Genomic DNA, 27,829 nt, shown 5'->3' with positions numbered 1-27,829 from the left:
TTGGCCGAGGCGCTGGTGATTTCGATAATGTACTGATCGCTGCCCAGTGAGTTGTCTAGGACCCTTCAGCTTGTTTCCACGGTATCGCTGGTGATGGTGAGATCAGGGGTCGTGTCCCTGCTGGCGCTATTTCCTATTCGAGTAGGCGTACCTGGTACAGTAATTAGTGTGTATTGGTGGCGCTCTATGGCTTCTAGGAGCTTGGTGCCCTTGGTGTCTGCTTTCGAGTAGCCCCACGTGTTGTGCTTTGCATTGAAATCTCCGGTTATAATTAGGCGATCGCAGTGTTCTAGCATTCCCTGTAGGTGCCGGAACAATGACGCGAAGTCAGCCTTTCTGTCGCGGGGGGGGGGGGGGGGGGGCTGTATACGTTGCATACGACTTGTTTAGGTCTTCCCTTCTTGACAGGCCATATCGTGGTAATGAGATGTGGGATTTCCCCACCGGGGAGCACTGTCAGAGTTGTTGCCAAATCTTTGCGGAGGAGCGTGGCCACCCTACGGTAGCTGGGGTCGTACTGTATTTTATACCCCATAATTGGCTTCGGTTGCTCTCCCGCCTCTTGCAGGCAGATAATATCCGGGGGTACTAGCGCCGCCTGTACGTATAGCGAGAGGGATGCGTGCTTGCTGTTATTGTACCTGCAGTTCCAAGACCAGATCGGGATGCCTTCGCTTTCCATTTGAGGTTTACGGGCCATGATCGGACTTAGACGGTGTTGTGCTGTCTGTGTCGGAAGTTAGCATGCTAGCAGTTGGCATGTTGTGGGCACTCACGCGTTCGTAGAAGGAGAGCCAGTCTTCAATGTCGTTTTCGTCGGAACCGCTGAATATTGCTGGATTCCGTTGACGCAGCGAGCCGGAACATGGAAGAGTGCGCGAAGCCGGCAGTGGTGTTTGGCTTGCATCGTCAGGCATGATGGGCGGCAAATTTCGACTGCGGACTTTCAGGGTTTTGGAAAGCCTTGCAACCTCCACCAAATATGTACCGCGGTTTAATTAATAAGCAAGAATGAGTGAATGAATGAATGTTTATTTCCACAAAACAAGTACAATACTGTGTTGTGGTGGGAAAGTGTGGGGAAAAGCTGCTCATGGCAGCTTGACTGGTCCCAAGAACCCAGAAACATCCGAGCAACAGGGTGGAGCAACATATTTCGTAATAACTATAAAAAATTACCGATTTTATAAATACAAGAACATTGATCATCTAGTCAATAAAGACATATTTGAATCATAATTGAATCAGACATAGTTTAGACATGAAGGAAGAGTTAACTGAATCATTTAGAGGCGTGAAATAAGTTTTTTGTTTTGTTTTGTTTGTTTGTTTGTTTGTTTGTTTGTTTGTTTGTTTGTTTGTTTGTTTGTTTGTTTGTTTGTTTGTTGAGAAAACAACGCTCAAGAGCGGTTTGTCTTGGTGTCAAGGCAAAAGGCGGCACTAAAAGCCACCTGACTAGGCCTTTGACACCAGACAGCACGCGCAGCACACAACATGAGCGTAACATGCTTCAAAACACACTGCAAAATATCAAACACATACAAATTAAAATGCACTTACAGAGTATCAAACACGATAAAGCAATGTAAAGAAGAATGACAGAATTAGTCGTCAACCCATTCATCATCAACATGACATATAACTATTAAGGCCAATGAACTGCAGTTGGATTGAAGAGAACAAAACAAATGTACACCAAAATTACAACTGTTGGAGCAAATACATTTTAGTTAGTTTTCTGAAAGCAAGCGAAGGGGGAGAACTCTCCATTGTATCTAAAAATGAAAAGTTGAAAAGTTGTTCTGCAGTTGAAAAGATCAACTGGAGAACACGACAGTACATCAATTTCATTACTCATCAGTTCATTGAGTAGCCTAGGCAGTCTAGAACATAGCATTTACATGCCGTAACAGGTGCGCGACTGAGATGTGTACCAGTATTACGGAGATCGGGTTGTGTAAAAAGCTTTACGCTTGTTGCGTTGGGCTATTGACTGTGTAAGGCTTATATCGCTTTTGTGCTCCTTTTGTGCTCCTTTTTATAAGCTATTGCCAGACGGTATTCCATAAGATTTGTAATTTTGAAAATTTTAAGCTCTTGAAATAAGGAGGCAGATGGGAAATCGTACGGCTTGTTACATATAGCATGATTTTTTTTTTTTTTGTAGTACGCACAACTTTTTAATGTTTGTTGCAGAAGTCGTACCCCACGAAAGGCAACAGTAGTTTAAGTGGCTCATGAAAGAGGAATTATATGCGCAATCAGGTCTGTTGATCCAACGTCAGGCACGCGCCGCGCTCACTCGACGTCACGACGCACCTGGCGGAGGAAGATGGCGCGCACTCACACAATGTACGAGTTGCCGCGCGTTTCGTAGCGGCGGCGAAGTGTTGACAGGTTTCAAGGCAGCCCACCCTTCGCTTAATGGTCACGTTCAGCAATGTGTTAAAGATGGCAAGAAAAGACGGTAAGTTTTAACTTAAAATGTGTTTCTACATATTCAAAAAGGATCGATATTGCAGGACTCCGAGTGGTTCAGTCAGCTCAACTGCGACTGAATACCCAGTATCGCAAACCCAGTGAAACTTGCAGCAGCGTCGGCATAGCATCACTCACATGCTCTGTGCCTTACGCGTGCTGCACGCCGTGTCATGTCCCGAACTTCGGCGATGAACATTCCTTTAATGGAGAGGTTTCGCTTGTCCGGTATTCGGGTGAACGCAAGGGGACGGGGCGTTGGGGCGCAGGCATAAACGGGAGTGGCCTGCATGGTACAGCCACATAGTGGCGCAGAGCTCAAACAGACCAAAAACAGATAATATTGCCTTAATGAAGTGTATTCTACTTTGCTGCTAGTGTAAATTTTCGACAATGGCGTTATCGTGTTGCTGCCCAAAAATTTACAGACAGCAAAGTAAAATACACTTGCTTACTGGAATACTAGCTGTTTCTATATGATTGAGTTCTGCGCCACCAGGTGGCTGCACTGTGCAAGCCGCTCCTGTTTACACTTCCGCCCCAACGCCCCGTCCGCTTGCGTTTACCTGAATACCGGACAAGTTAAAGCTCTCTAGCAATGCACCCGTTACGGCTGAAGACTTCAGCGACTGCCATCATAAAATACCAAAACCCGCGCGGAACTCCGATCACAACGCACGCAGCTTGCCCGGGCTTGCCTGCACGCTGCGCGAAGAATCGTTCCGGAAGTCACGTTGGTTCGCTGTAGTCACGTCAGACTCGTCGGGCGGGTGACGCAAGCGGCAGCTTCCGGTGCGGGCGCAAGAAACCTAGCAGTGCAAGGTCTCCGCGCCTGACGCCGTACGCGTTCAGACGCGGCGCTGCGCCTGCGGCCGCATACCAGCGCGTTCGTCTGGTTGGGGCTTTATTTACTTATAAAGTTTTCGGCTGGTGGGCCAGCCTTCGTCAGAGTCACTGTACTCTGACGAAGGCAGGTCCACCAGCCGAAAACGTTAAATGAGCCTTCCAGAAAGTTCGTTAATATATATATATAAATTATACCACGCACCGAGACTTCATTTTGCTGGCTACAGTTATATTGGCCTCGAGCTCCACCATTGGAAAAGATGGCGCCACGGTCGCTGTGACGTGCTATTAGAGAGTTTTAGAATAGGGGCCCCAATATTTTGGGGCTCCAAAGAGCTTTGCGGGTGTTAGCTTTGGGGCACGCAGGAGTGAAGAGTTTTAGAATAGGGCTTTGCGTTTGCGGATAGCGTCTTGCGCTGACAGCGCCACTACGGCATCTAAGAAAAACGATTAAAAATAATTAAATAAAATATACCATTTTATGATTTGAATAGCAAATTTGGCTTGCGTGTATTCGCGTTTAAATACAATTTAGAGGTTATTCTTCAAGCAACAAACAATTAGTTGTGCTTAGTGTTGAGCAACAAAACCAACTTTACGTGCCTTCACCAGCCAAGCTTAGCCGTGTTAGGCCTACGAGCCATGAAATCCACAATCGAATTCGGAATCAGCGGCATCTAATGAATGAATCTTCATAACACACGCTAGTTGAGAGAAAGCGATAACCGCAGTCACTTCTCCTAGCTTGCGAACTTCACGCGTTACCGCGAATCGAACCCAGTTTGGTGCTAGGTTAGAGCCGTCGCTTCGATGGGTGCCGCCCATGTTTGTTTACGCAAGGCTTTTGGGAACGCTATTTGGGCTCCCGCTAAATCGGTGAAATAGCGTTCCCAACGCAAAACCCAAACAGTTTGCGTCTCGCGCATGCGCAGTGGCTTCGACGCTATTTCTTTGGGGCCCCAAAACGTTTGGGGCCCCTATTCTAAAACTCTCTATTAGGGATCACGTGGACATAGCGGCCGCATCGGCTGCTTCGGGAGCGCCGAAGCGAGCTGAAAACGAGTTTAAATTCCCTCGTACGCTACGGTCCTCATTTAGTGGCGAGATTTTCCCGCTTTGACCGTATCCTTTACAACGCTTGAAAGCACTACGATAGGTAGTGGCTGCCTTTGAAGGCGCGCAACATGGTAGGCTACTCGTCGGTGCCGCAGTGCCGGACGTACGCAACGGAGCCCGGTGTCAGCCTTATTCACACGTAGCCGCAGGACAAGAAGCTGCGTGAAGCTTGGCTCGCGAAACATAAAACCGGCAAACAGCCATCGGCTACAACTCGGGTATGCAGTAAGCACAGACGCGAGGAAGATTTCTGCTACGGCGCCAGGTCTGCGATGTTCGGAAAACGCGCACTGAGACACTCACCGAGTCCGCTGCCCGACTAATGTCATGACGGTTTGGTCTATGAACTTGTCGATGTTATAGATACTGGCAAGTTCACTGTAGTGGAAAGGGAGTGGTAAGAAGCACATTAAAAGAAAGCATGGCATATGGTCATGTTTGTGTTATGAATTATTACACTGGATTACAAAAAAGAAGCAGTGGGAAATCGCACGCTAAGAACACCGATAAACATACAGCGCGACGCAACTCGAGAAATGATATTGAAACGTCCAAGAATTTAGAAGAAAAAAAAGATTGAATCGTCGCGACGGCACATCACAGGCGTCGAAGTCTCTACAATGAAATTATTTTTTAACAGCTCTGATAGCGCCCACACAACATTGGTTGCTTGTATACTGTCAAATGCTCATATTCTGTGGCCTAAAGCTCATGGCACGGTGCGAAAACGCGCACGCGGTGAAAGCGAAACAGTGCGCGGACAAGCATGCAGACGCGCAGTCAGTCGCTGCGAATCTGTGCGATCGCTGCATTGAGGCTTCATTCTATTACGCTCCATATAGTTATACAAACACTATAAGAGCATATTTCACATAGTTTGCTCTCAGCGTTTAAGAATCCGGTTCGGGAGACTACATCGCGGCGACCGCGTGCATTGGCGTTCACTGTACGTATCCGGTAAAGAGATAGCGTCTGTAAACGATTCTGTGCTTTCAGTTTGCCCAAGATTATTATTTAGACAGTCAAAAACTTTTCCATTTTCCAAACTCCATTTCCCACGTAGCTTGCAGTGTTGGAGTAGTATACCAGATACCTCTATCATGCGGCAAAGTTTACATTGGCCAAACAGGAAGGTGTGTGAATGTGCGCTTGCGTGAGCACGAATTGTCTATTAGAAATAAAACGAATGGGCACCTGCCTGTCCACTGCCTGGCGTGCACGTGCAAGCCGATCATGAAGGAAACAATGATTTTGTGCCGCTGCCGAGATAGCCGAGCCAGAGAGCTACTCGAGGCGTACCATATTAAAAAGAAGGGACAACAATGTGTCCGTGACACCTCAGTTTATTTACATACCAGTGAGATTAGGTTTATTGACGAGCGTAGGTAGGTCGCGTTTCGCACATACAAGGTTTTACTTTTCTTTTACCTTCCCCCTTTTTTCGCGCACGCGCAGTGATGTATGTCGGGTGTGTATTTATATGTGTACCTTGTGGAATAAACTTTAGTTGCAAGTCTGCGCCCGTCCTTGTCCCTCGCTGTCTTTGTGGTTCGTTTGCTCGCGCAGTTAAACAATGTTTGCTAATACCTACCAACTCGCCCAACAACAAGTTCTACTAAACTATGTAGTCAAAAACTTCTCTCGTTTCAAGAGTACTTACAGAAATGTCCGGGAGAGCTCGCGCATGGTGTTTTCAGTGAGCGCTGACAGCAAAACCTATGAGGAGCGCGCCGCGTGATCCCTCATACTACGCCAGCGAGGCACTTCCGATAGGTGACGACTCCGTAACTCCTCGCCGCCAATACAGTACATCGGCGTCCAGCGTTGGACGTCGCTTCCGCAAAACGAATTTCGAACCAAATTCCTAACCACGCATGCCCAACCACTCTTCTACCACCACAGTTACTCATACCTGGTGTTTCATTCTTTACAAAGTTATTGCTCGCAATTTTGAGACCGGCAGCCCTCAAACAAATATAATGAAAAAAGAACGGGCATATGCCGACAGCGCATGTCCTTCATGTTAGCTCTTCTCAGACTGAAATATTAAAAGTGCGAAGCAATAACAGGAGGTCGACCCACGCAAGATGCCGCGTTTCTACCAGAAAGCTTGCCTTCGTGCATAGCGTTCACCACCAGCGTTTCCCGGTAAACGTTACGGTTGCATAAGCTCTAGTTGGCGGGAAGCATGAAGAGCAGTCGGGAGTCTTTGAATGCTATCGCATTCCACTCTTAAAGGCGAAGCTTAAGCGTTCTCCGAATTTTTCCGTTGATCTTGCTGATCCCATAGCGCTATATTTAGCTCGCTCCGCCGACGAACTGCGGGCAGATCTAGGCAAATCCTTTTGGCGCCCTTGAAGAATAGGAATACGAACTTTCTCGCGTGAGGCGTGAGAGGGTTGCTCAGTGAAAGCCTCTACAGCGTCTCTATTCTTGGCGTCCCGCGTGTCCCGGTATATCACTGAGTGTACCGTGATGGCCTCGCCCTTTAAGTCTCAGATTCTGGCCGGCCATTTCTTCCTCTTAATTTTTCTTTTTTCCCGCGTGTGTACACGCCCCGCACTCGGTCTGCCTTGGCCTCTCCTTCGAGGGAATGATCTATTATGCAGAAGCGAGCTAGCAAGCGCCAGGGAGTTCCAGGTCGTTAAGTACACCCCAAGATGAGGGCCTATACGGCGACGATGCTAATTTTGGATCTTCCTTTCGATTCTAGGGATCTTGCCCCGCTGTATACGCGCGCCGTATAGGTGGTCGATCGCACAAGGGACGGGTCCCTTCTACAGGCACGTCCCTTCCCTTTCCCCCTTTTTATCTTACCACCAGAGACGAGTTGAGCGTCGGAATTCGAGGTAAGATATCTCCCACTCCACAACCTACTCCCACTGTCCGCGTTGTCCTTTTACGTTCGTGTTTTCGATACGAGTGCCGTATACAGGGACATTAAAAGCCCGTTTGCGTCTCGCTGAAACACTAGGCCCGTGCACGGCGATAAGGAGTGTCAGGATTGGGGGCTCAATCCCATCGCTCGTGATCCGTTGTCAAGATTGGAGTCCGGCCTGAATTAGAAGGTAGCTGGCCCAGGCCGTCGTCCAACTTATCCACGCTGAGGACGTTGATGAAGGGAAGGACTGCGTCTCATCGAGAACGAGGAATATGGGTTTATTTACAATATTTATATCAGTCTAACATGACTGTTTGAGAAAGTACATCAGTCTAACATGACTGCTTCAGAGAGAGTGTTAGTCCAACATGACTGCTCAAGAGAAGTGTGTCGAGCACCCGCACAACAGCAGTTTTTAAACACTCGGTCCTCTGGCGATACAAGGCGGCGAATGTTCGTTTCGTCAACGCAACCTAGCCGCCTCCCGCAGGACGGTTTACGCACACAAAGGCACACACATTCCAATGTACGGAGCCGACGTGAGAGGGGACCCGTAGCACTCGGAGCCGTTCCGGGTAGCGCGTTGGGGAGTTTGGGAACAATAGTTGGCCCGTCGAACTCATTCCGTCACAAAGTCGATTTAGTCACGCTGTGGCTAGAAGTTGGCGGCGAAGCTCCCGGTATCTTGCCCTCATAGTCGTAAGCGGGCGGCTATCCGGCACTGCAGGTGGCCATTCTTAACAGGAGATGCCTTGCTTCTTGCGGCGTTTGTGAATGATTGGGTTTTTTTGTTTACTATTGCGCTCCGGGCCGCTTAAATATATGCCCTTATGGTGATTTACGCCAGTCTCCGGCGCTCTTGTGGTTTCAGGGAGAAAGGCGCAAAGAGGGGATAAAGTTGAGTGGAAAGTCTGCACTGTATACGGGCACACCGCGTGAGTTCCAGCTGTGTGCGCTAGCGGCAGCCCGACTCAGATCGGGCTGCCGAGTAAGTAGCTTTAGTTGACTAAACTGAAGTGTAGAATCACGGAAGAGTGACGCACCACCTTTCAGAACTACGTTCACGTCAGCATCTTCCTTGTGGATTTCTTGCTCTCTCTCTCTCTCTCTCTCTCTCTCTCTCTCTCTCTCTATCTATCTATCTATCTATCTATCTATCTTTGTGTTTTTTTTTTGGGGGGGGGGGGGCACTGTCTTTTATTGTTCAAGCCTCCGTGCAAAAGCTGATGTCGGAGAAGGATGTCATATGCCGACATTAAATCACTCGGAGGGTGCATCCGATATAGCGTCGATGGCTTGAATTGTCTGGTTAATTAGCTGTTATATTGGCATTACCTACCTAGAGAACTCGTATGCGCCCTTTAACTTACTGTTCCTACGTGTTTCCTGGTATTGCATGGTACTCCATGCATAGACCTTGTGCCAAAGCATATGTCAGAACCCTTCTGCTGAGGGACCAGCGTTCTAAGTGTCTAAACGCATAACTCGTCAGCGTGGTGCTCGACGGTCTTTGTCAGAGTCACAGTGACACAAACGCATCGTAATCAGTTGATGTTTAATAAATAGGCGTAACATACCGACACGCTCGCAGGAACTTGTTGCTTGGCCATATACACAGTGTCCCAGCTAACTTTAGCCAAAGCTTTAAACTATACTGATGCACTCTAAGACGACGTGAACAAATGCATGTTGCTGACTATTGTATGAAGTAAGTCACACTATTTTTTGTATTCTACTTAATTGCTTAATTAGTCAATATTAATTAACCAACTTCTGAAGTAGCTAAGTTAGGAAAAAAAATCGAATTAAAAAGTTGTAAAGCGCTTTGCAAAATGTTTGTATAAACAGTTTCTAACCTTTGTTAGGATCGGCCTGCAGCTATTTCAGCCCGCTGCACGTGTTCCGATCCAACCGGGACCGTGGCGCACTTCAGAGAACTGCGGATAACCGGCAGCCACGTGGCGAAGGGTCAGCTCAGGGGAGTTCTCGAAGGGAGGTAATTGGCGGAACCTCCCCATGCGCTTCTAGAGATACCAGACAATGTGCTACCGGGGTCGGCTCCGAGTTCGACGAAGCAGGTTTTGTGCGCAACACTACAACTTCGCCCTGTTCTGCTATGAGTGGGGGAGTTACCGCGGGAACGCCAACGAGGGCTCCTTCCCACGCGCCGACCAAAGCGCAAGACAATGTGGTACCCTGGCGCGCTACCCGGGTCGGCTCAGAGTTCTACGCAGACCCTCTGACGTCGACTTCGGACCATTGCACCTGTGTGTGTGTGTGTGTGTGTGTGTGTGTGTGTGTGTGTGTGTGTGTGTGTGTGTGTGTGTGTGTGTGTGTGTGTGTGTGTGTGTGTGTGTGTGTGTGTGTGTGTGTGTGTGTGTGTGCGCGCGCGTGCGGCACATGTGTGTGAGCCCTCCTCCTCCAAAAAGGGCGGGTCATCTACAATGACGTCGAACTATGACGTCGAGCGGAGTGCTTATAAGCAGCGATTGTCGGCTGCTAGAGGGTGCTCGTTGTCGTGCTCGAAATGCACTCGTGAGCTGTGTGCTCGTCGTCGTGCTCGTTGTCGTGCCCAAAATGAACTCGTGAGCTGTGTGCTCGTTTGCTGTATGTTCGTCTTGCGGGCTCCATTTGGGAGTCACGCTAGACTGTCGATGTATGTCTTGTTTCAAACGTAACAACTGCAAATAAACCCTGTTCACCTAGTTCCTCCCAAGTTCCTCTCTACTACCTTCTACTCCTTCAAATGGTGGCAGCGGCGAGATCGTCCGTCAACTCCTACATCTGGTTGACAGCGGTGAGATCGTCCGACGAATCTAATACCTTCTATCTATTAGGTATTAGTGTTTTTTCCGCTTACTTCAGATGGCCGCGAAATACAAAAATTACCACGTGACTTGCCCGCTTGCGCGTCGTGATTGCAGCGCTGTGACATATTTCTCGTACAAACGAACATAGCATCTAGCAGGGTGCGCTACCACTTAAGAGGCGAAAGGGCAGTGACGCAGGCGTTGGCTCTGCGATTTACGTCACCGATGTGCTTCCCTCGCAGGTTCATGATAGCGTTAAGCAGGCACAGCGACAGCACACCCGGCTAAATGTTATGTTAGTTTGTACGCGGAGCGTTTGGGATCGCTGAAATCACGGCGTGCAAGCATACATGTTATGTGGTATGCTTTTGTATTTCGTAGACATCTGCAGTGCGGGAAAACACTAATGCCTAATAGATATAAGGTCAGAAATTGTTTAATAGGACGTTTAGCAAAGCGCGCTACAACTTTCTAATTGAAATTTATTTGCCTAACTTCGTTGCACTCGAAGTTGGTTAATTAATCTTGACCAATTATGCAATTAAGCAGAATATGAAAAGTACTGTGACTTACTTCATACAACATTCAGCAACATTCATTTGGTAGCGTCGTCTTAGAGTGTATCGGCACATTTTTAAACTCTGGCTAAAGTTAGCTGGGACACCCTGTATGTACTCGGCTAAGATTCAAGAAGCCCTAATGGCGCGGATTTAGACGTCTACGCAGGAGTAGCGCATGCCTCATCCATGTCTACCTGCAGGCGGCTCTCAGTGAGCCTCCGTATACGTAACACATTTTTTTGTGTGTGTGTGTGTGTGTGTGTGTGTGTGTGTGTGTGTGTGTGTGTGTGTGTGTGTGTTTTAGGCGGTGGTAAACTCGGAAGCGTATTTCGCTTTGTCTGATGTTCATCAGCAGAGAAGACAAGCAGGAAGACGCGCCTGAGTCTGAATGCCCGACTGCCACTTCATGACGGCGCCCCGTGATTTCTGTGGGCATTGTAAGCACCGCGCAATGACCTTGCGTCAAGGGACTTGTTTCGCGCGCGCGCGGTCGGTCGGTCGGCCGACCGACCGAGGGGCTATTTCCCGGCGGCGTGCAAAATAAGCCACGCGGTCGCACTAAAAATACGCGCCCACCGTGGCCGGCTTGTTCGGCGGCATCACCGCAAGTGCGGCGCAGCATCCGACGTGGATCCTCGATGGCGGCAGGGTGAGTGCGATGGTCGCGCTTACGCAACTGTTGTTGCGCGCGGTTCATTCATTCGCTACATCGCTGCAAACATTTGCCTTTGTAGCGGTACTTCGTCACTAACTGCACACGTTGTTGTCACTCTTCCGTGACGAGCGGGTACATGTGCTCCGATTTCGAGGGCGCTAACTTTCCGGTAGGAATGTTCCGCCTGACTCGGAAAGCATGAGGCGGTTGCTGCTGCTGCTGCAAATGTGGTTCCGCGGACGCTTACGTTACGCGTTCGCCGCCACGGCGCTGTAATTGGAATTGTGTCTGTTCACTTCGGGATAGGTTGTAAAGAATATTGTACCCAAGCGTTGGAATTGTGCGTCTGTCAGTGCAAAAGAAACAGTCCTTTGTTACTGCGTGGGGATTGCATGCGCCAAGTGGTGAAGGTGTTTTAGAGTGACCCAGCGGTAAATCTGCTTTGGCCACTTGCAGGGGTAAGCGAATCAGAAAGCGAATTTGGCTGCGACATCACGACAGCATTATAGCACGCGCCGTGAGCCTTCAATTGGCGTATATGAAATGGGTATGTCATACGCACTGTTTTGTTTTTGTTATTATTATTATTATTATTATTATTATTATTATTATTATTATTATTATTATTATTATTATTATTATTATTGTTATTATTACTTGTACTTAACACAAACTCATCATCATCAGCAGCAGCAGCCTGCTAGCGCCCACTGCACGGCAAAGGCCTTTCCCATACTGCTCCAACAACCCCGGTCATGTACAAATTGTGGCCATGTTGTCCCTGCAAACTTCTTAATCTCATCCGCCCACCTAACTTTCTGCCGCCCCCTGCTACGCTTCCCTTGCCTTGGAATCCTGTCCGTAACCTTTAATGACCATCGGTTATCTTCCCTCCTCATTACATGTCCTCCTGCCCATGCCCATTTCTTTTTCTTGATTTCAACTAAGATGTCATTAACTCGCGTTTGTTCCCTCACCCAATCTACTCTTTTCTTATCCCCCCACCCTTAACGTTACACCCATCATTCTTCTTTCCATAGCTCGTTGCGTCGTCCTCAATTTAAGTAGAACCCTTTTCGTAAGCGTCCATGTTTCTGCTCCATACTGCTAAGACACAGCTGTTACATACTTTTCTCTTGAGGGATAATGGCAACCTGCTGTTCATGATCTAAGAATGCCTGCCAAACGCACCCCAGCCCATTCTTATTCTTCTGATTATTTCAGTCTCATGATCCGGATCCGCAGTCACTACCTGTCCTAAGTAGATGTATTCCCTTACCACTTCCAGTGCCTCACTACCTATCGTAAACTGCTGTTCTGTTCCGAGACTGTTAAACATTACTTTAATTTTCTGCAGATTAATTTTTAGACCCACCCTTCGGCTTTTGCCTCTCCAGGTCAGTGAGCATGCATTGCAGTTGGTCCCCTGGGTTGCTAAGCAAGGTAATATCATCAGCGAATCGCAAGTTTCTAAGGTGTTCTCCATTAACTCTTATACCGAATTCTTCCCAATCCAGGTCTCTGAATACCTGCTGTAAACACGCTGTGAATAGCATTGGAGAGATCGTATCTCCCTGCCTGACGCCTTTCTTTATTGCGATTTTGTTGCTTTCTTTATGGAGGACTACGGTGGCTGTGGAGCTGCTATAGATATCGTTCAGTATTTTTACATACGGCTCGTCTATACCCTCATTCCGCAATGCCTCCATGACTGCTGAGGTCTCGACTGAATCAAACGCTTTCTCGTAATCAATGAAAGCTATATATAAGGGTTGGTTATATTCCGCACATTTCTCTATCACCTGATTGATAGTGTGAATATGGTCTATTGTTGAGTAGCCTTTACGGAATCCTGCCTGGTCCTTTGGTTGACTGAAGTCTAAGGTGTTCCTGATTCTATTTGCAATTACCTTAGTAAATACTTTGTAGGCAACGGACAGTAAGCTGATCGGTCTATAATTTTTCAAGTCTTTGGCGTTCCCTTTCTTATGGATTAGGATTATGTTAGCGTTTTTCCAAGGTTCCGGTACGCTCGAAGTCATGAGGCATTGCGTATACAGGGTGGCCAGTTTCTCTAGAACAATCTGCCCACCATCCTTCAACAAATCTGCTGTTACCTGATCCTCCCCAGCTGCCTTCCCCCTTTGCATAGCTCCCAAGGCTTTCTTTACTTCTTCCGGCGTTACTTGTGGGATTTCAAATTCCTCTAGACTATTCTCTCTTCCATTATCGTCGTGGGTGCCACTGGAGCTGTATAAATCTCTATAGAACTCCTCAGTTTATTCAGTCAGTTATGGGTTTATTTACAGTATTTATATCAGTCTAACATGAATGTTTGAGAAAGTACATCAGTCTAACATGACTGCTTGAGAGAGAGTGTCCTGAGCAGCCGCACAACAGCAGTTTATCAACACTCGGTCCTCCCCCGATACCCAGGTGACGGAAACGGCCGTCCAAGCACCGTAGGAGAGTTGACCAGGCACCGTAGGGGAGACGAGGTACCGTAGGGGATACGACCCGGCACCGTAGGGGCATTTATTCCCCGAGCTGCAGCGCGCCCGCCGGCCGCCCATTGTCTGGCGTCTTAGTCGGCGCGTGGGAAGGGGTGTCAGACGTTCCCGCGGCTCAGTAACAATAGTTGGTCCGCCGAGCCCGTTTAGTCATAATGGAGACTTCGTCAAACTCGGCTCCAGCGACGGAGAGTCGAGGACGCAAGTATTAACGCGATAGCGTTAAGGAGCTCGTGTCGCAGAAAAGCCGGTGTCGTCGGCGTCGGTGTCGGCGTCGGTGTCAGCGTCGGCGTTTGCGGCGTTGACCGTGAGCGATAAATCACGGCAGGCGCTTCATAAATAAAAAGCAACTTCCAAGATTGGCCCGGTGGGAATCGAACCAGGGTCTCCGGAGTGTGAGACGGAGACGCTACCACTCAGCCACGAGTTCGATGCTTCCAAGCGGTGCAAACGCGCCTCTAGTGAATGCGGTGTTGCCTTCGAAACGAGCCGTGGAAAGTTATACTGCGGTGTATATCGGTAATTATGAACATGTAACGTACAGAAGTCACAATTACACGAGTTGTGAAGTGCGTTTCCACTGCATTTCTTCTGCGCTTTCCGCACACGCAGAGCCATCTTGCGGCAAACACAGAAGACCCCCTCCTCTCAATGTACGGCGCTGCCCCGACAGGAGGCGCGCCGCGCGCGCATTGGGACCGCTGCCAGGCGCGTCGCGGGACTCCCTCTCCCCTGACGACGCTTCGCCGTGCTCCCGGTTTAGATTACTATCTATCTCTCTGTCCGTGCCGATCACGACGTTTGGCTGGCGTAGATCGTTTCCCCTCCGAGACACCGAGTTCTTTGGTTCGTTCCGTTCGCTCAGGCGCACGTTTCGTTGCCGCGCCGAACGCTGCGTTGCTCGACGCTCACCGCGTGATAGGTGGGCGCTAAGTCCGATGCGGGGCGCATCGTAAGTGATCGCTGTGCCGTAGCGCATTGTCTTATACCCCTTGGCGTGTCGACGGTAACGCTGTCGCGTCCCACTCTTGAAGGCGAAGCTTAAGCGTCCTCCAATTTTTGTTGTTCACACACAGTCGACTTCGTCACACCGTGGCTAGAGGTGTGCGGCGACGCTCCAGGAAAGTTGCCGCCACAGTCACAACTGGTTGGCAAAACTTGCACTGCAGCTGGCCGTTCTTAACAGTGCTCACATCGCTTCTAAATGTCACCGCGGCGCGCAGTTCAAATTTCATTTTGGATGTTAACGTAGACGCCACGACTTCAAATTTTGGTGCCTACGGCGCGCTAAACGTAAGCCATGCGTAAGGGCCGATTTACGCTCGAGCCGCCCATCGCCGCAAGTCGCACCGCACGCTTGCGGTCGCACGAAAAATGAATGAATGAATGAATGAATGAATGAATGAATGAATGAATGAATGAATGAATGAATGGTAACTTGTGAACAAATTACCATTTACAATGTGTGCACAGTGTACACCTTACACATTGTAAACCTATATTTGTGCACAAGTGTTTGGTACGTGCTATATTTCGCGCGACCGCACGCGTGCGGTTCGGCTTGCGGCGATATGGGCGGCTCGAGCGTAAATCGGCCAGTCCTCAGCGAACCGCAGTGCGCTTAGCCAGTAGACTCGTGGCGACACACCGAGGCGGCCGCGGTATCTACGCTGCGTAGCCGACTGCATCAGCAGCCGCGTATGAGAATTGACGAGAGGGAGGAGTAGGCTTCTGTTTGAAAAGAGAGCGTTTGATTAAAAGGTGACTTCGCGCTCCGCTTGCGAGTTCCACGCGCCGCGTACGACAGCAATTGAGGTGTCCACAGCAGTGTATGCTACCTGCGGACTATGTTATTCCACCAAGTCCGAGGGATGGTTCGGGGCTCCTTAATGTCAACTAGAAATCGGATATCCCCGTTTGCTCTCTAATCCACACCACTCTCTTCCGGTCTCTTAACGCTACGCCTAACATATTTCGTTCCATCGCTCTTTGCACGGTCCTTAACTTGTTCTCGAGCTTGTTCTCACTTATTACCTCTGTCTTTCTACATGATTATCCCCCCATATCTGTGTAATTCATTCGTACATGTCTGCCTTCTTTTGATGAAACTTGCGCATGCGCCATGCGGGCAGGTCCTATGCAGTACATCGCCATGGGCCCGGATAATATGGACTGCACCGAAGCGGCTCGCGAACCGTTATAAATTTTATTACTCTGGAACTTAACCGGTACCAGATGGGAGCGCGTTGAACCCGAACCGAACCGGCATTACTCTTTTTTTTTTTAACACCCTCCTTTCAATTAACATTGGCTTTGCAAGTAGAGTACCTGTTTATGGCTCCCGCATATGGGTTAGTTACACAATGCCATCGGGGCCGCGAGCGCAGTTGCTCGCTGATGTGCTCATACCTGTGGCCTCTGTGCCTAGATTCCAGGAACGTGAAGTTGTAACGGTAGTAACGATTAGGAAGACTCGCCGTGGTGAGATACTTTTGGCACATTGGAGAGTGCCAAAAGTATATCTCCGCATTCTCTCATTTGGTTTCCCGCTCACTTGGGGTCGATTGAGGTTTGTCCTTCTAACCCTAACGAGGGCGCAAACGAGGCCGCACGAGGACTCACTGACCGCGCCGCCTCAGCAGTCCCCCAGCCACGCGGGGAACCCTTGCTTACGTTTAATGAAATCACCACGCACTCTATCTGTCAAGACGGGTATTCCCCCTCCCGCACCCCGCCTTATGCAGGGCGCGGGCGGTTACCCTACGACTTTTTCAAGCCCGTGCCTACCCTAACCTCGCGGTCTTTCATGCCATATACCCTGAAAAATATCCCAGTGCGGACTGCCCTGCCTGTGGACTAAGGGCAACATTGGACCATGTGTTGTGGGAGTGTGAAGCCATCGGCTCCTCCTTCAGCGAGGATAGGTGGGCTGCGCTCTTGGGCAGCCCCGAACTCAGCGATCAAAGCCTGGCCGTCCAGAGTGCCCGCGATCGGGCCGTCAAGCTCGGCTTGGCGGTCCCTACGTGGGACTAGCCGGGTGGCGCGGGGTCTCCCCTGCGTCTTCTCTGGACCGAAATAAAGTTACTTCACTCACTCACTCACTCGCCGTGGTTGCTTAGTGGCATTGGTGTTGCGCCATTCTATTTTGGGAGTCCTCCAACGGACTTTAAAGGAAGACTTTGACATAAGCGCCCATACTGTGCAATACCTGCTGCCGACCTCTGATGATAATGCGCCTTTCGACAAGTTTTCTTTTGTTTTTGTTTTTTTTTTTTCATGAGAATGCACAGTTTGTGGAAAACGCGAATGATGGACTGGTTGTACCTGCAAGGGTGCATTTCATCCTGATGTCTGTGCACCTAAAACATGTACATGATGGACTTGATATTCAACCGGACCGGTACCCAATTTTAATGAGATGCCTATCGTTACCACCCTTCTAAAATGGGTCCAACGTTTCCTCCCAAAGTATGAATGCTGCCACTTCTGTGTGTGACTGTCATTGTGCCTGCCATTCTATGACTATGCACAACTGGTGAGCGTTTTATCGGGTTGCATGCTACTGTGATAAATACCATGAAAGAAAAAAAAAAGCTTTGGTTTTGCGCTGCTATGCACGAGGTCGCGGAATCAAATCCCGGCCACGGCGACCGCATTTCAGTGGGGGCGAAATGCGAAAACACCCGTGTACTTAGATTTAGGTGCACATTAAAGAACCCCAGGTGGTCCAAATTTTTCCGGAGTCTTCACTACGGCGTGCCTCATAATCAGGTCGGGGTTTTCGCACGTAAACCCTATAATTTAATTTTAATTTTTTTAACGATTAGGAAAGCGAACCGTCCACTTACCCTTGCGTGATTGGTCAGAATGGCGCTTTTACTGATGACATCCTCATTCTGACCAATCGCGCCTGCGCAAGCGAATGGTTATAACAACTGTTATAAGAACGCACCCCAGTTTTGCTGTTCCCGTTGCGGCTCGAGGTGGCGTTACCCTCGTATTCAGAAATGCAACTTAAGTTGAAGCCCATGCTTGACTTGATCCGAGTGACGCCTATCGGGAACGCGCCGAAGGAAGCGCAGTGAGCGTCTTTGGGCACGTTAACGCCAGGCGTCATCTAAATCAAGTCAAGCATGTGCTTCGACTTAAGTTTCATTTCTGCATACGGGGGCTCCACCAAGTCCATCGACGAATACGTTCGGTAGTAGGAATGAAGGAAACAATGATTATTTGACATTAGTTACGCGGCTCCAATTACGGAAGCCCACTCCATGCAGGAGCAAGTTAAATGTCCAAGTTCGCATCAGGACACGTTGGCCCCACTGCAAGACAGGTATCCGCTTTTAGTACCGTCGTCTTCCCTACGCAACTCGACTAGGGACTCTGATTATCTGTATTGCAGCCAATCACAACCGTCGAATAGGTGTAGATACCACGCTCATGGTATCGCAACGCTCCGCAGCACCCGAACCTCCAAAGCCTCCGCATCCACGGTCGGCGCCGGGCTTCGGTAGCATTTGACATTGGCCCTTTCATGGTTAGTTCAGGCTATCAGGTAGTGGTGGGGGTGGGTGCATGCCTCTTGTGGACCCGCCAGCAGTCGGTGTCAACGCTGCGTTGACTTCTGGGTAGGCGCTGATGGATGGGTGGGGGTTGCCTCGTGGCAAACGTCTAATTAACGGCTCTGGGCGTGTTGAGACGTACACTGTATGCATATGTACGTATCCGTGTCCGTATTCAATAAGCTATTGGGTGTGTTAACCCCACAATTTGCTTGAGCAGTGCCTATCACGAATAAGGTCATGTGTATTTGTCTAACGTCAGCAGCGCCCTACCTTTGGCCTCAGTGTTGACAAATAACAGCGCACGCACTCAGAATACGGGGTTACTTAAAGAAGTCCAAAATATTCAAAAATCCACTAATGTGTAAGCGGTGCTTAAATGTAAACAGAGGCAACCGTCGCGGATGAAAATGCAGGTTTCACTTTCCTTGTGCGCAGGCGTGCTACCACCGCCAGGGCGAGAAAGGCATCGGAGCGATGCGCGGAGGAGACCGCTGGCGCTAGGCGGCGGCGGGCTGACGCCCTATGATTCAGGTGATGGACACCACATTGTCGGCGACAGGTGCCGAGGGCCAGCCGCTGCTGTGCAACGGCGCGGCGTCGGGCGCCTCATCCGGTGTTGGTGGTACCTCGGGCCTGCACCACTCGTGGCCTGAACACCATGCCAGCTGCGACGAGTATCGCAATCGGCGCGACAAGAACGGCGACCTGCTCGCGTGCGACACAGTCATCAGCATCGGTGCGGCTGCATCCCCCGTTGAGCGCGGCGGCGAGCCGCGGCTGTTGCAGGAGAAGTGGAAGACCCTGGTGGCCTTCACCTTCCTGTCGGCCAACCTAATCCTCAACCTGACGTGCTTGGCTTACGTGCACGAGCGCATCCCCGACCGAGCCAAGTACCCGCCGCTGCCGGACGTCTTCTTTGACTACTTCCCGCCGCTTGACTGGGCGCTCGACGTGTCCGAGTCCATCATCATATTCTGCATCTGGTCCACGCTTGGCTTGCTGCTCATACACCGCTACAGGTGGGCACACGAGCCGTGCTGGCATGTCTTTAAATGCCAGAGTGAATGTGCCAGCCCCTTTAATTCTAAATTGAGACATCAGAAGCGTGAAATCTAAGTTGCTCCAGACGCATGTTGGACCAAGTCAGCTCAAATAAAAAAAAAAGGCAAACAAGGAGGAAGTTTCAGTTCCGTCTTGTGCCCGTCACTCTTATGGGCTTGTTTCTAATACATAATTACGACGTAAGCACATATTTCGGTAATCACCTGTCATAGCACAAGCCTGAGATGCACACCCGTATCGAAAATCAGAACACTTATTGAATGCTGGCATTTTGTGTGTCTGTGAGAGAGAGAGCATAACCGCATGTGTGCATGCACGCTTGCGTCACTGTCGAGTCTCTTATTTTGTTTGTACATTGTTAATATGAAGTGAAAGGAGCTCACATGAAAGATATCATATTTTGGTGTTAAAGTACTGGTTAGTGATACATGTCCATTTGAGAAGTATACTTGTTTATGCAGTCCCGAAAGAACACAAGCACATGTAGTATGTGCAAAGAATGGTCTTGCGTCCTGTCATGTTCAAGTTGTTTTACTATATTGCAGCATACAGAGCACTATACCTAGCGAAATCGTTTTGGTGTTAAGTCAGCGTGAACATGCAGTGGAATGTAGAAGCTGCCGGCATTGCAATGTAAATCATGATCTACTTCAAGACAGAACTTCTCATTAGTCAACTCTTCTGTAATGGATCATCAAGTGGGTACTGGCAATAAGGCTTCTAAAGACAGTCTGTTAAGTGTGTCCAAATATTCAACACTTTCAAATAATGAATCGAATGTTGCCCTATTCAATTCAGTACTTGAATAGAACAGTCAAGATTTGCAAGTAAGAAAATTTTTCTAATACCTTTCACATACTTCACATGGCCAGCTATACGATCAGACATGAAACTAAAGCAAAAAACTAAGCAAATTTCACCTCTGCCACTGTGAGCATAATAAATGGGAATTTTTTAGAGCGTCCTGTATTGTTTAGGTATTGTAAGGATTGGGATGTCAATCCCACCGTTCGTAACCAGTTGTCAAGATTGGAGTCGGGCATGAATTAGGTGGTAGCTGGCCCATGCCGTCGTCCAACTTATCCACACTGAGGACGTTGTTGAAGGGAAGGACTGCTGCTCTTCGAGAACGAGGAATATGGGTTTATTTACAGTATCTACATAAGTACGTTGCAGTTCATCAGTCTACCATGACTGCGAGAGAAAGTACACTGAGCAGCCGCACAACAGCGGTTTATAAACACTCGGTCCTCCCTCAATCCCTAGGTGAGAGAACCGTTCGACCAGTCATCGTAGACGAGCCGCCTTTGAGCGTGAGGGCACACACACACACTTCCGCACCGGTTTCACGGACCCCATTGAGGCCAGACGGTCTCCGCAGAACTTGAGGCTTACATCAGGAACGGTGCGTGGGACGGGGCCTCCAAATACATTCCCTCGGGAACTCCCTTGCTCGCGACAGACCGGGTCGGCGGTGGCGTGTTCAGTCACAAAGCCTGGTTCGTCGAACTCCTCTCGGCAATCCCACGACAAACGTCGAGGACGCGGTGTATTGTCCTCCGGACACAGTAGACTTAGTGATGCCGTTTAGCTAGAGGGTGACGGTGGCTTTCCAGGAAAAGTCGACACCGCTCTCACACCTGGCTGGCAAAACTTGCACCTCAGCCGTGGCCCGGAAAATCTCGACTGTCCAGCGCTGACCACCGCTGGGCAGGAAGAGAACGGCTGGTGGCCAGGGGTGATGCCTTGGCTCGCAGCGCCCACTTGGGTAATTATGTCACTGCCGCAAAACATCCAAGGACAGGCAACTGCAAAACGAATCCCACCACACGGCTCTGCGCCAAGATGACGTACCTTGGATCTCACTTTAGACCCGCTAGGCTTCAAAGAAAACCTAAGTGCAGAAACAAAAAATGCCGCATTCGCTATGCCAATTTTTGAAGCAATTTCGTGCTGACAAATTCAGCAATCATGGAGGGAATCCTGCTAAATGAGAGGGGATCTTCTTGGCTTAATAAAATTAACAGTAGTAACCCTAAAATTTGGGTGGCACCATTAAATGCAGAATTCAAATTAGCCTGCTCAAACCATCCGCATTGCTATGCAACTTTCCCTTCTTATATCTAACGGAGAAGTTGTACTCTTGGAGAGTGAGACTCCATCGGAGCAAGCAGCCATTTTTGTGTGACATTTGATTGAGCCACATCAGAGAACAGTGGTCGGTCTCGAAGATGAACTTCGCTCCATACAAGTAACACGACAACTTCTGGGCGACCCAAACTAAACAAGCACATTCCTTCTCTGAAGCGCTGTAGACTTCCTCTCTTACATTTAGTTTACGGCTGGCATAGAGGATAGGATGCTCCTCGTTATCGTCGCCGACCTGACTAAGTACCACGCCCATACCTCTGTCGCTTGCGTCGCATTGAACTATGAATTCCTTTGTGTAGTCTGGCGTGCGAAGCACAGGACAAGAAACCAATAGCGTTTTCAAACTTTGGAAAGCGTTCTCTTTGTCCTTATCCCAGTGTACGCTACTTGGTGCTCCCATTCGCAGGGCGTCCGTTAATATACTTTCCATTTGCGAGTAATTCAGAATGTACCGTTGATAGTACCCCACAAGTCTCAAAAAGGAATGAAGGTCTGTTTTCGGTCTACGCCGTTTGGCTAGAGGGTGGCGGTGGCTTTCCAGGAAAAGTCGACGCCGCTATTGCACCTGGCTGGCAAAACTTGCACCTGAGCAGGCCACTCTTAACAGTATCTAGACGTTTCCAACTAAACCACTATTATTGGGTCTCAAATTTCGGTCATGCATTATATTTGGCATTGAGTTTTGCTTACTATATTTATTGATGCTGAAACTCTGTGTTTTCTTGGGAATAAATCTATATTCACTCAATTGGAACATTATTTGATATTATAGTTCAGTGACCATTCAGTTCAGTGACCGTTCTAACTAAAAAAAAAGTGTTTTCGTCGCCCTACCATTGCTGCAGTCACCATGCATTCCCGTTTTATCCTCGAAGATATATGCCGATGCTAACTGGCTGACAAGACTGCCTTTTAAACCTTCTCTGTGCTAACTCACAACTGCACATGTTCTGAATAATCCTGTTTATTTGTTTATAATGCTCCATTCAAATGGGATAAAACATGCTTCATATTAGGCGCAGTGTACAACAACTGAAGTTTACTAATGTAGGCAACCACTGTCGGAGGAAGCTCTCCTTGGCCCATGGCCCAACACTGCAACTTCAATGCATGCAACTAAAGTGTTGTTGAAGTATATGCCAAGCTCGACGAGCGGCTCTGGCAAGGCAACTTTCTTATGTGCATAAGCACTCACCTCTCCTCTTATCATCATCATCCATCCCAGTACTTTCACTCCCCTTCTCTCTTCCCCTGTGCGGAGTAGCAGACTAGCGCACTAGCTCAGGTCGACCTCTCTGTCTTTCCTGTCAACAAATGTAATATTTTATATATTCTTGTAAGTTGGGTTGCCACCTGACCAGTTTCTCACTGGCTCAGCTAGCTTTTCGTCATGGTGCCAGCTGCCGGTTCAACCGCCACATCAGCACACTATTTGCTGGTTGTCTGGGTCTCCTGAAATATGCACATTATGAACTGCACCGCAAGTGCTCTTTCAGGTGCTCATGCACAACAGACGATTGAATTGTCACAGATGAATTCGTTATTAAGTTGTCGAACTTTCCTTAAATATGCCCATGCATTAAATAAAGTATGATGTATTTTTTTGACATCTAAACTTCTACTTGTTGCTAAGTTCATAAGCTAGTAACTTGCATGCCTTATACCTGTGTCACACGAGCACGCAAGAAATTTTTGGCATAAGCTGTCTTTTACCAAGTTCAAAGACATTTTAATTAAGTGTTGTTGCACAGCACCGACAATCTCTTTTTATTCCTTTCTTCTGGACATGCTACCAAAAGCATGGCGCTGCATTCTAAACAAAATCGGCCAAAATAAGCTCGTGTACCTCAAAATATAAAGTGAAAACTTACTGTATTACATGGTTTTCAAATAAATTTAACAACACCAGATTAGGAAACGTTAATGTAAAGAGTTACTGCAGTAGTTTAAAGGTACACTAAAGGCAAATAATATGTCAATGTGGACTGTTTAAATACCTTTCCAGAAACCTTGCAGTGCTTGTTTCGTGCCAAGAAAAGACCTAGTTTATGACAAAATTGTATCTGAAGTGTCCGAATACCTTTTTCGAAGTTCAAATCTCCCACCACCCAACCGAGGGAGTGGTGACGTTGCATGCGCTATCTCCGCCCTTTGCTGCTGTCGGTGAGTAAAACGGTACCCGACAGACAGCGCCACCGAGCCAAGACAGAGCAGCGGATTCGCCGCTGCAGCTGCTTTTTGGTCAAGTGGCTAGGCCATTCGGGCATCCCGCGGCATAACGCGGAAGTTGAATTCTCTGCTACTTGCAGTTTGTGCGAGTTTCGCGATCCAGCAGAACCAGTGCAGCACTACGCGATCAGAAAAGTACTGAAACACGAAAGCGTGGGTGGCGCAGAGTCAAGTGAAAACGAAACCTTTCGACCACCCACGTCGTCAGCAGTAATTTCAATGAGTTCTTTTTTCTAAATATGAAGTGGAACTAAACAAGTAGCATTTTATTTCATCTTATAATCATTACGAGGATGTTCTATGCAACGAGTAGTTGACTACTAGTGACAGAATTAACTGAGGAGTGCTTATGTCATCGGGAATGTGCGTGCATGTCCCGGGGGAGTCTCTAATCATGTCCTGCATTTACCTCGATTTCTCTATTATTAATGCTCTGTTCGCGATAATATTGACACCTTAGAGATTCTCAAGCACTAATCTATCACTTTAGCTTGACTTAGTATTTGCCTTTAGTGTCGCTTTAAGGAGCATTTGACCTGCTTATACGAGTACAGAAGAAAATGAGCATTACCGGGTTTACTACACCTTCTGCGAGACATAAAATTATTTTTTATGAAGAGCCTAAGTGAGAGAAAAATACGCATTTGCTTATTGTTTAACGTATAATTGCTGGTGCCAACAGGTTTCGAGGCTACTCCTTCTCGCCTATAGTAGAGCGCTCCCTGTCATGTGCCTGCGGGCGAAACTCTTTTTCGGGAGAAGTCTTTTTGCTCAAAAGACTTTCGAGTACCCGTGTAGCAGGGCTATTACATCATTTGCAATTATGTCATGACATGCCTTAAATTATTTGCAAGAAAAGCATAAATCTTAAGTGTACTAATTGTTATATAAATTCTTTCACCTAATTTCAACCACACAAAGTTTGTACTAGGCCTGTCGCCACTCTATTTTATTTTCAGTTTGTAGGCGTTTTTGCCTACAGTAGTTTTCACAAAAAGAATGCACTCCCCCTCACCCATCTTCTCATTGCCAGTTATTTTCCTTTTTCCCACGGTGAAGGTGGCAGCCCTACTTGTAAGGCAAGATTTGCCATTATATTTACATATCTAAATATATGATGCTGAGTTACATTGAAGCAAATGCCGCCACGAGCATCTTTTCCTGAAAACAGTTTGGTTCGTAGACTGATTTGGGCATACCCGGTCATCCCTATGGTTTCAAATCACTTTTTGCATTTGCATTTATTTGGCTTGCTTGTTTCTTTGCCAGCATGCACTTGTGCAACATTGAAAGCTTCTTGAAAGAATGCCTTGAACAAATATTTCTGACTTGTTCAAGGCAGCGTTGTGTATGACCTCAGTCCTCATTTTAGTCATGACTTTTTAAGTTTTATCTCGTACTAATATCCTTCGTGTGCATTGGCCTCTTACAGGTGGATTGTCCTGCAACGTGTTTTCTTCATTATGGGTCTTTTATACTTTATGAGGAGTATTACAATGTTTGTCACTCAAGTCCCTGTTGCAAGTACAACGTACTACTGTTCTCCAAAAGTGAGTGGCACCCTTAGAACTTCTGTTAGTGACTCCTTCAGCAGTCCTATCATATTGTTTTAGGCCTGCTAGATTTAGTAGCACACATCAGCGACAGACAGTACCACAGGCACTGCATTCATAACTGTCACCAATATTGCGGAACCAGGAGTTCTGAAGCGTCATTTGTTTTGTATGCTTTTGTAGTACGTGAAGAGGAAATGCAAGGTCAGATTTGTAAGTTTAATTTCAGGGACATAAGAAGAGCACTTGAAGAACGGGAAGGCAAAGAGGAATGGAAGCAGAGGTTACTTACCCTTCGTAACACTGCCCAGCCGCTTTGCTCACATGAACAAAACACCTGCACAACATCTGCGCAGCGTTAGGTCAGTTTGACATGTCTTATGAGTAGCTTTTCAGCCACAATAGCTCTCAGTGCTTCTCTTTATCGGCTTATTGTTTTAAGTGTAATATGTGGACACTTCAAAATATCTCACTTGGGATATGAAACAAGTGCAGAGTATTTAGGGGAATTAACTGATACATATATTTTGGCTGAAAAGTATATTTTTATGGCACCACTCTGTTAGAAGGAGTTATGCAAATAAATCAGTAAAGCGGCATATTTCAAACTGAAGATCACAATGTTCAGGGGGTTCCAGCAGAGTCAACAGGGGATTACAAAACACCTCAGGGGTTTGACTGTATGGAGGAAAAATGAGTAGACGCTGCAGTTTGCTCAAGTATGGCATGAGTGCATCTGTTCTTCACTACGAAATCCATGAATTTCCTCATACTTGATCACTGAATAAAAATGCAAACTTAGTATCCATGTGGAGCAATCAATAAAATCATAGGCTGCCACTTAACATCAAGCATAAACTGATCATTGTGCTGTGAAAACTAGTTTGAAAACCTGAAGTCTAATAGACAAGCCCATTTAGCCAACAGTCATATTTCTGCATTGGCTTTTAGCGTTATCAGTTGACTCTTATGACTCTCACCTTATAACATTCAAGTAAGATATCAGTAGGATTGTCAATCTTATTGTATGTGTGTTTTGAGTTCAGGTGCGGGCGTGGTATTTGTATGCACTTGGACAATGGTGACGTCAATGTGTGAGGTGTGCGTGAAAAGCCCTTCCCTATGAAACTTTATTTATTCCTGTGAAAACAAGAAACAGGCTACAAGCAGGTAAACCCTCCTTGCGTCAAAATCAACATCAGGCAGAAGACACCTGCTAAAATTAAGTTCTGGGGTCATATATTGTAAGGATTGCTTTCCTTTGATTCCATTCCTTTCTCTCATCCGTTGGGCCGAGTGGCTGACTATGGTAATAACGGTAGAGCAGCTGCAAGTGAGCCTATGACGAATGACAAAAAGAATGGAGAATGAAAAGAATTGCTCTAAAATATGGCTCCTGGCCACATCTTTGCATTTGGGGATCACAGGGCACCAGATTTCAGGTAGCACTTCATTAGGAAATTAAAACAGAATAATGCAATTTGACTTTCACTTCAGACCCTAAAAATTGTTGGTTATGATGTTATGACAAGCTTGTAATGAATAAACAAACTTCCGAAGCTTAAAAGTGAAAGGAAAATTATCATCCACCCTAAAGTAGAGCGAAGCTACAAAGTAAATCTATACAAGTTTTCCAGAAAGCTTTAAATGTGCCCTGGTTCACAAGCAGGGACAAGGGTAGGTATGTGCTTTCTTTGTGAGAAACTTGAATGTGTATCCTTTGTAGCTTTATGGTTATTTTAGGGTGGATGACAATATTTCTTTTCATAGAACGTTCTCGACCTTGCTTGTAAAACTTCAAATTAGTGAGTGAACTGAGGCAAAGGTAGTTAGCACTTTCCCTGTAGCAAGCTGAACTGCAGAAGAGTAGTATACACTCTCATTTTTATTTTCTACTTGTGCTTTTTCTTCCAGGCAAATAGCACAAATCCGCTTCTAATAATGAAACGGGTTGCCCAGCTGCTGAGTGGATTTGGACTGTCGATAAATGGGCAGCACACATTCTGTGGAGACTACATCTACAGTGGACACACAGTCATTTTAACTCTTGCTTACCTCGTTGTCAGGGAATGTAAGTAGACAACATTATAAACTATACCTTGAATATGTGATGCACGCATGCGCCCAATTCACCCTGTTGTTTTTCTGTCAGTGTGAATGTATTTTGCTGTCAGTGCTTCACTCTAATATTTGACTGCTTTTTTGCCTGTAGCAGAACCTGAAAATATCAGTGTACCAGAATTGCAATTTTATCAGAGGCTTGTGAGCCATGCCAAAGTATCATACAGAATTGTCTTTGAGGATGTTTTATGAACCACTTCTAATTGTGGCTGTACACAAAACTCTGTTTAGATTTGTGTCTGAGACTACTGTTTTTAAGTGTTTAGAAGAGCACTGCTTTTTACACCAAATC

At 47.5% G+C, this 27,829-nt stretch overlaps 1 protein-coding gene across 3 annotated transcripts in view; it reads left to right on the top strand.

Annotated features, from left to right (window-relative positions):
- The window catches only part of LOC135920057 (phosphatidylcholine:ceramide cholinephosphotransferase 2-like), a 374,214-nt gene that overhangs the window by 319,847 nt on the left and 26,538 nt on the right, over window positions 1-27,829 (top strand). The window contains exons 1-4 of one of the 3 annotated variants that reach the window (XM_065454107.2): window positions 17,956-18,189; window positions 18,857-19,440; window positions 25,296-25,413; window positions 27,331-27,487. In XM_065454107.2, the coding sequence (XP_065310179.1) occupies window positions 18,944-19,440; window positions 25,296-25,413; window positions 27,331-27,487 (772 nt within the window). In that variant the 5' untranslated portion in view covers window positions 17,956-18,189; window positions 18,857-18,943. Of the gene's footprint in view, window positions 1-17,955; window positions 18,190-18,258; window positions 18,394-18,856; window positions 19,441-25,295; window positions 25,414-27,330; window positions 27,488-27,829 lie in introns of those variants that run through there. The other 2 variants (XM_065454108.1, XM_065454106.1) reach the window with 2 other exon arrangements.

This window comes from Dermacentor albipictus, unplaced genomic scaffold (assembly GCF_038994185.2).
Source record: "Dermacentor albipictus isolate Rhodes 1998 colony unplaced genomic scaffold, USDA_Dalb.pri_finalv2 scaffold_20, whole genome shotgun sequence".
NCBI classification, from domain to species: domain Eukaryota; kingdom Metazoa; phylum Arthropoda; class Arachnida; order Ixodida; family Ixodidae; genus Dermacentor; species Dermacentor albipictus.
This window is presented reverse-complemented; position numbering and strand designations above follow the sequence as displayed.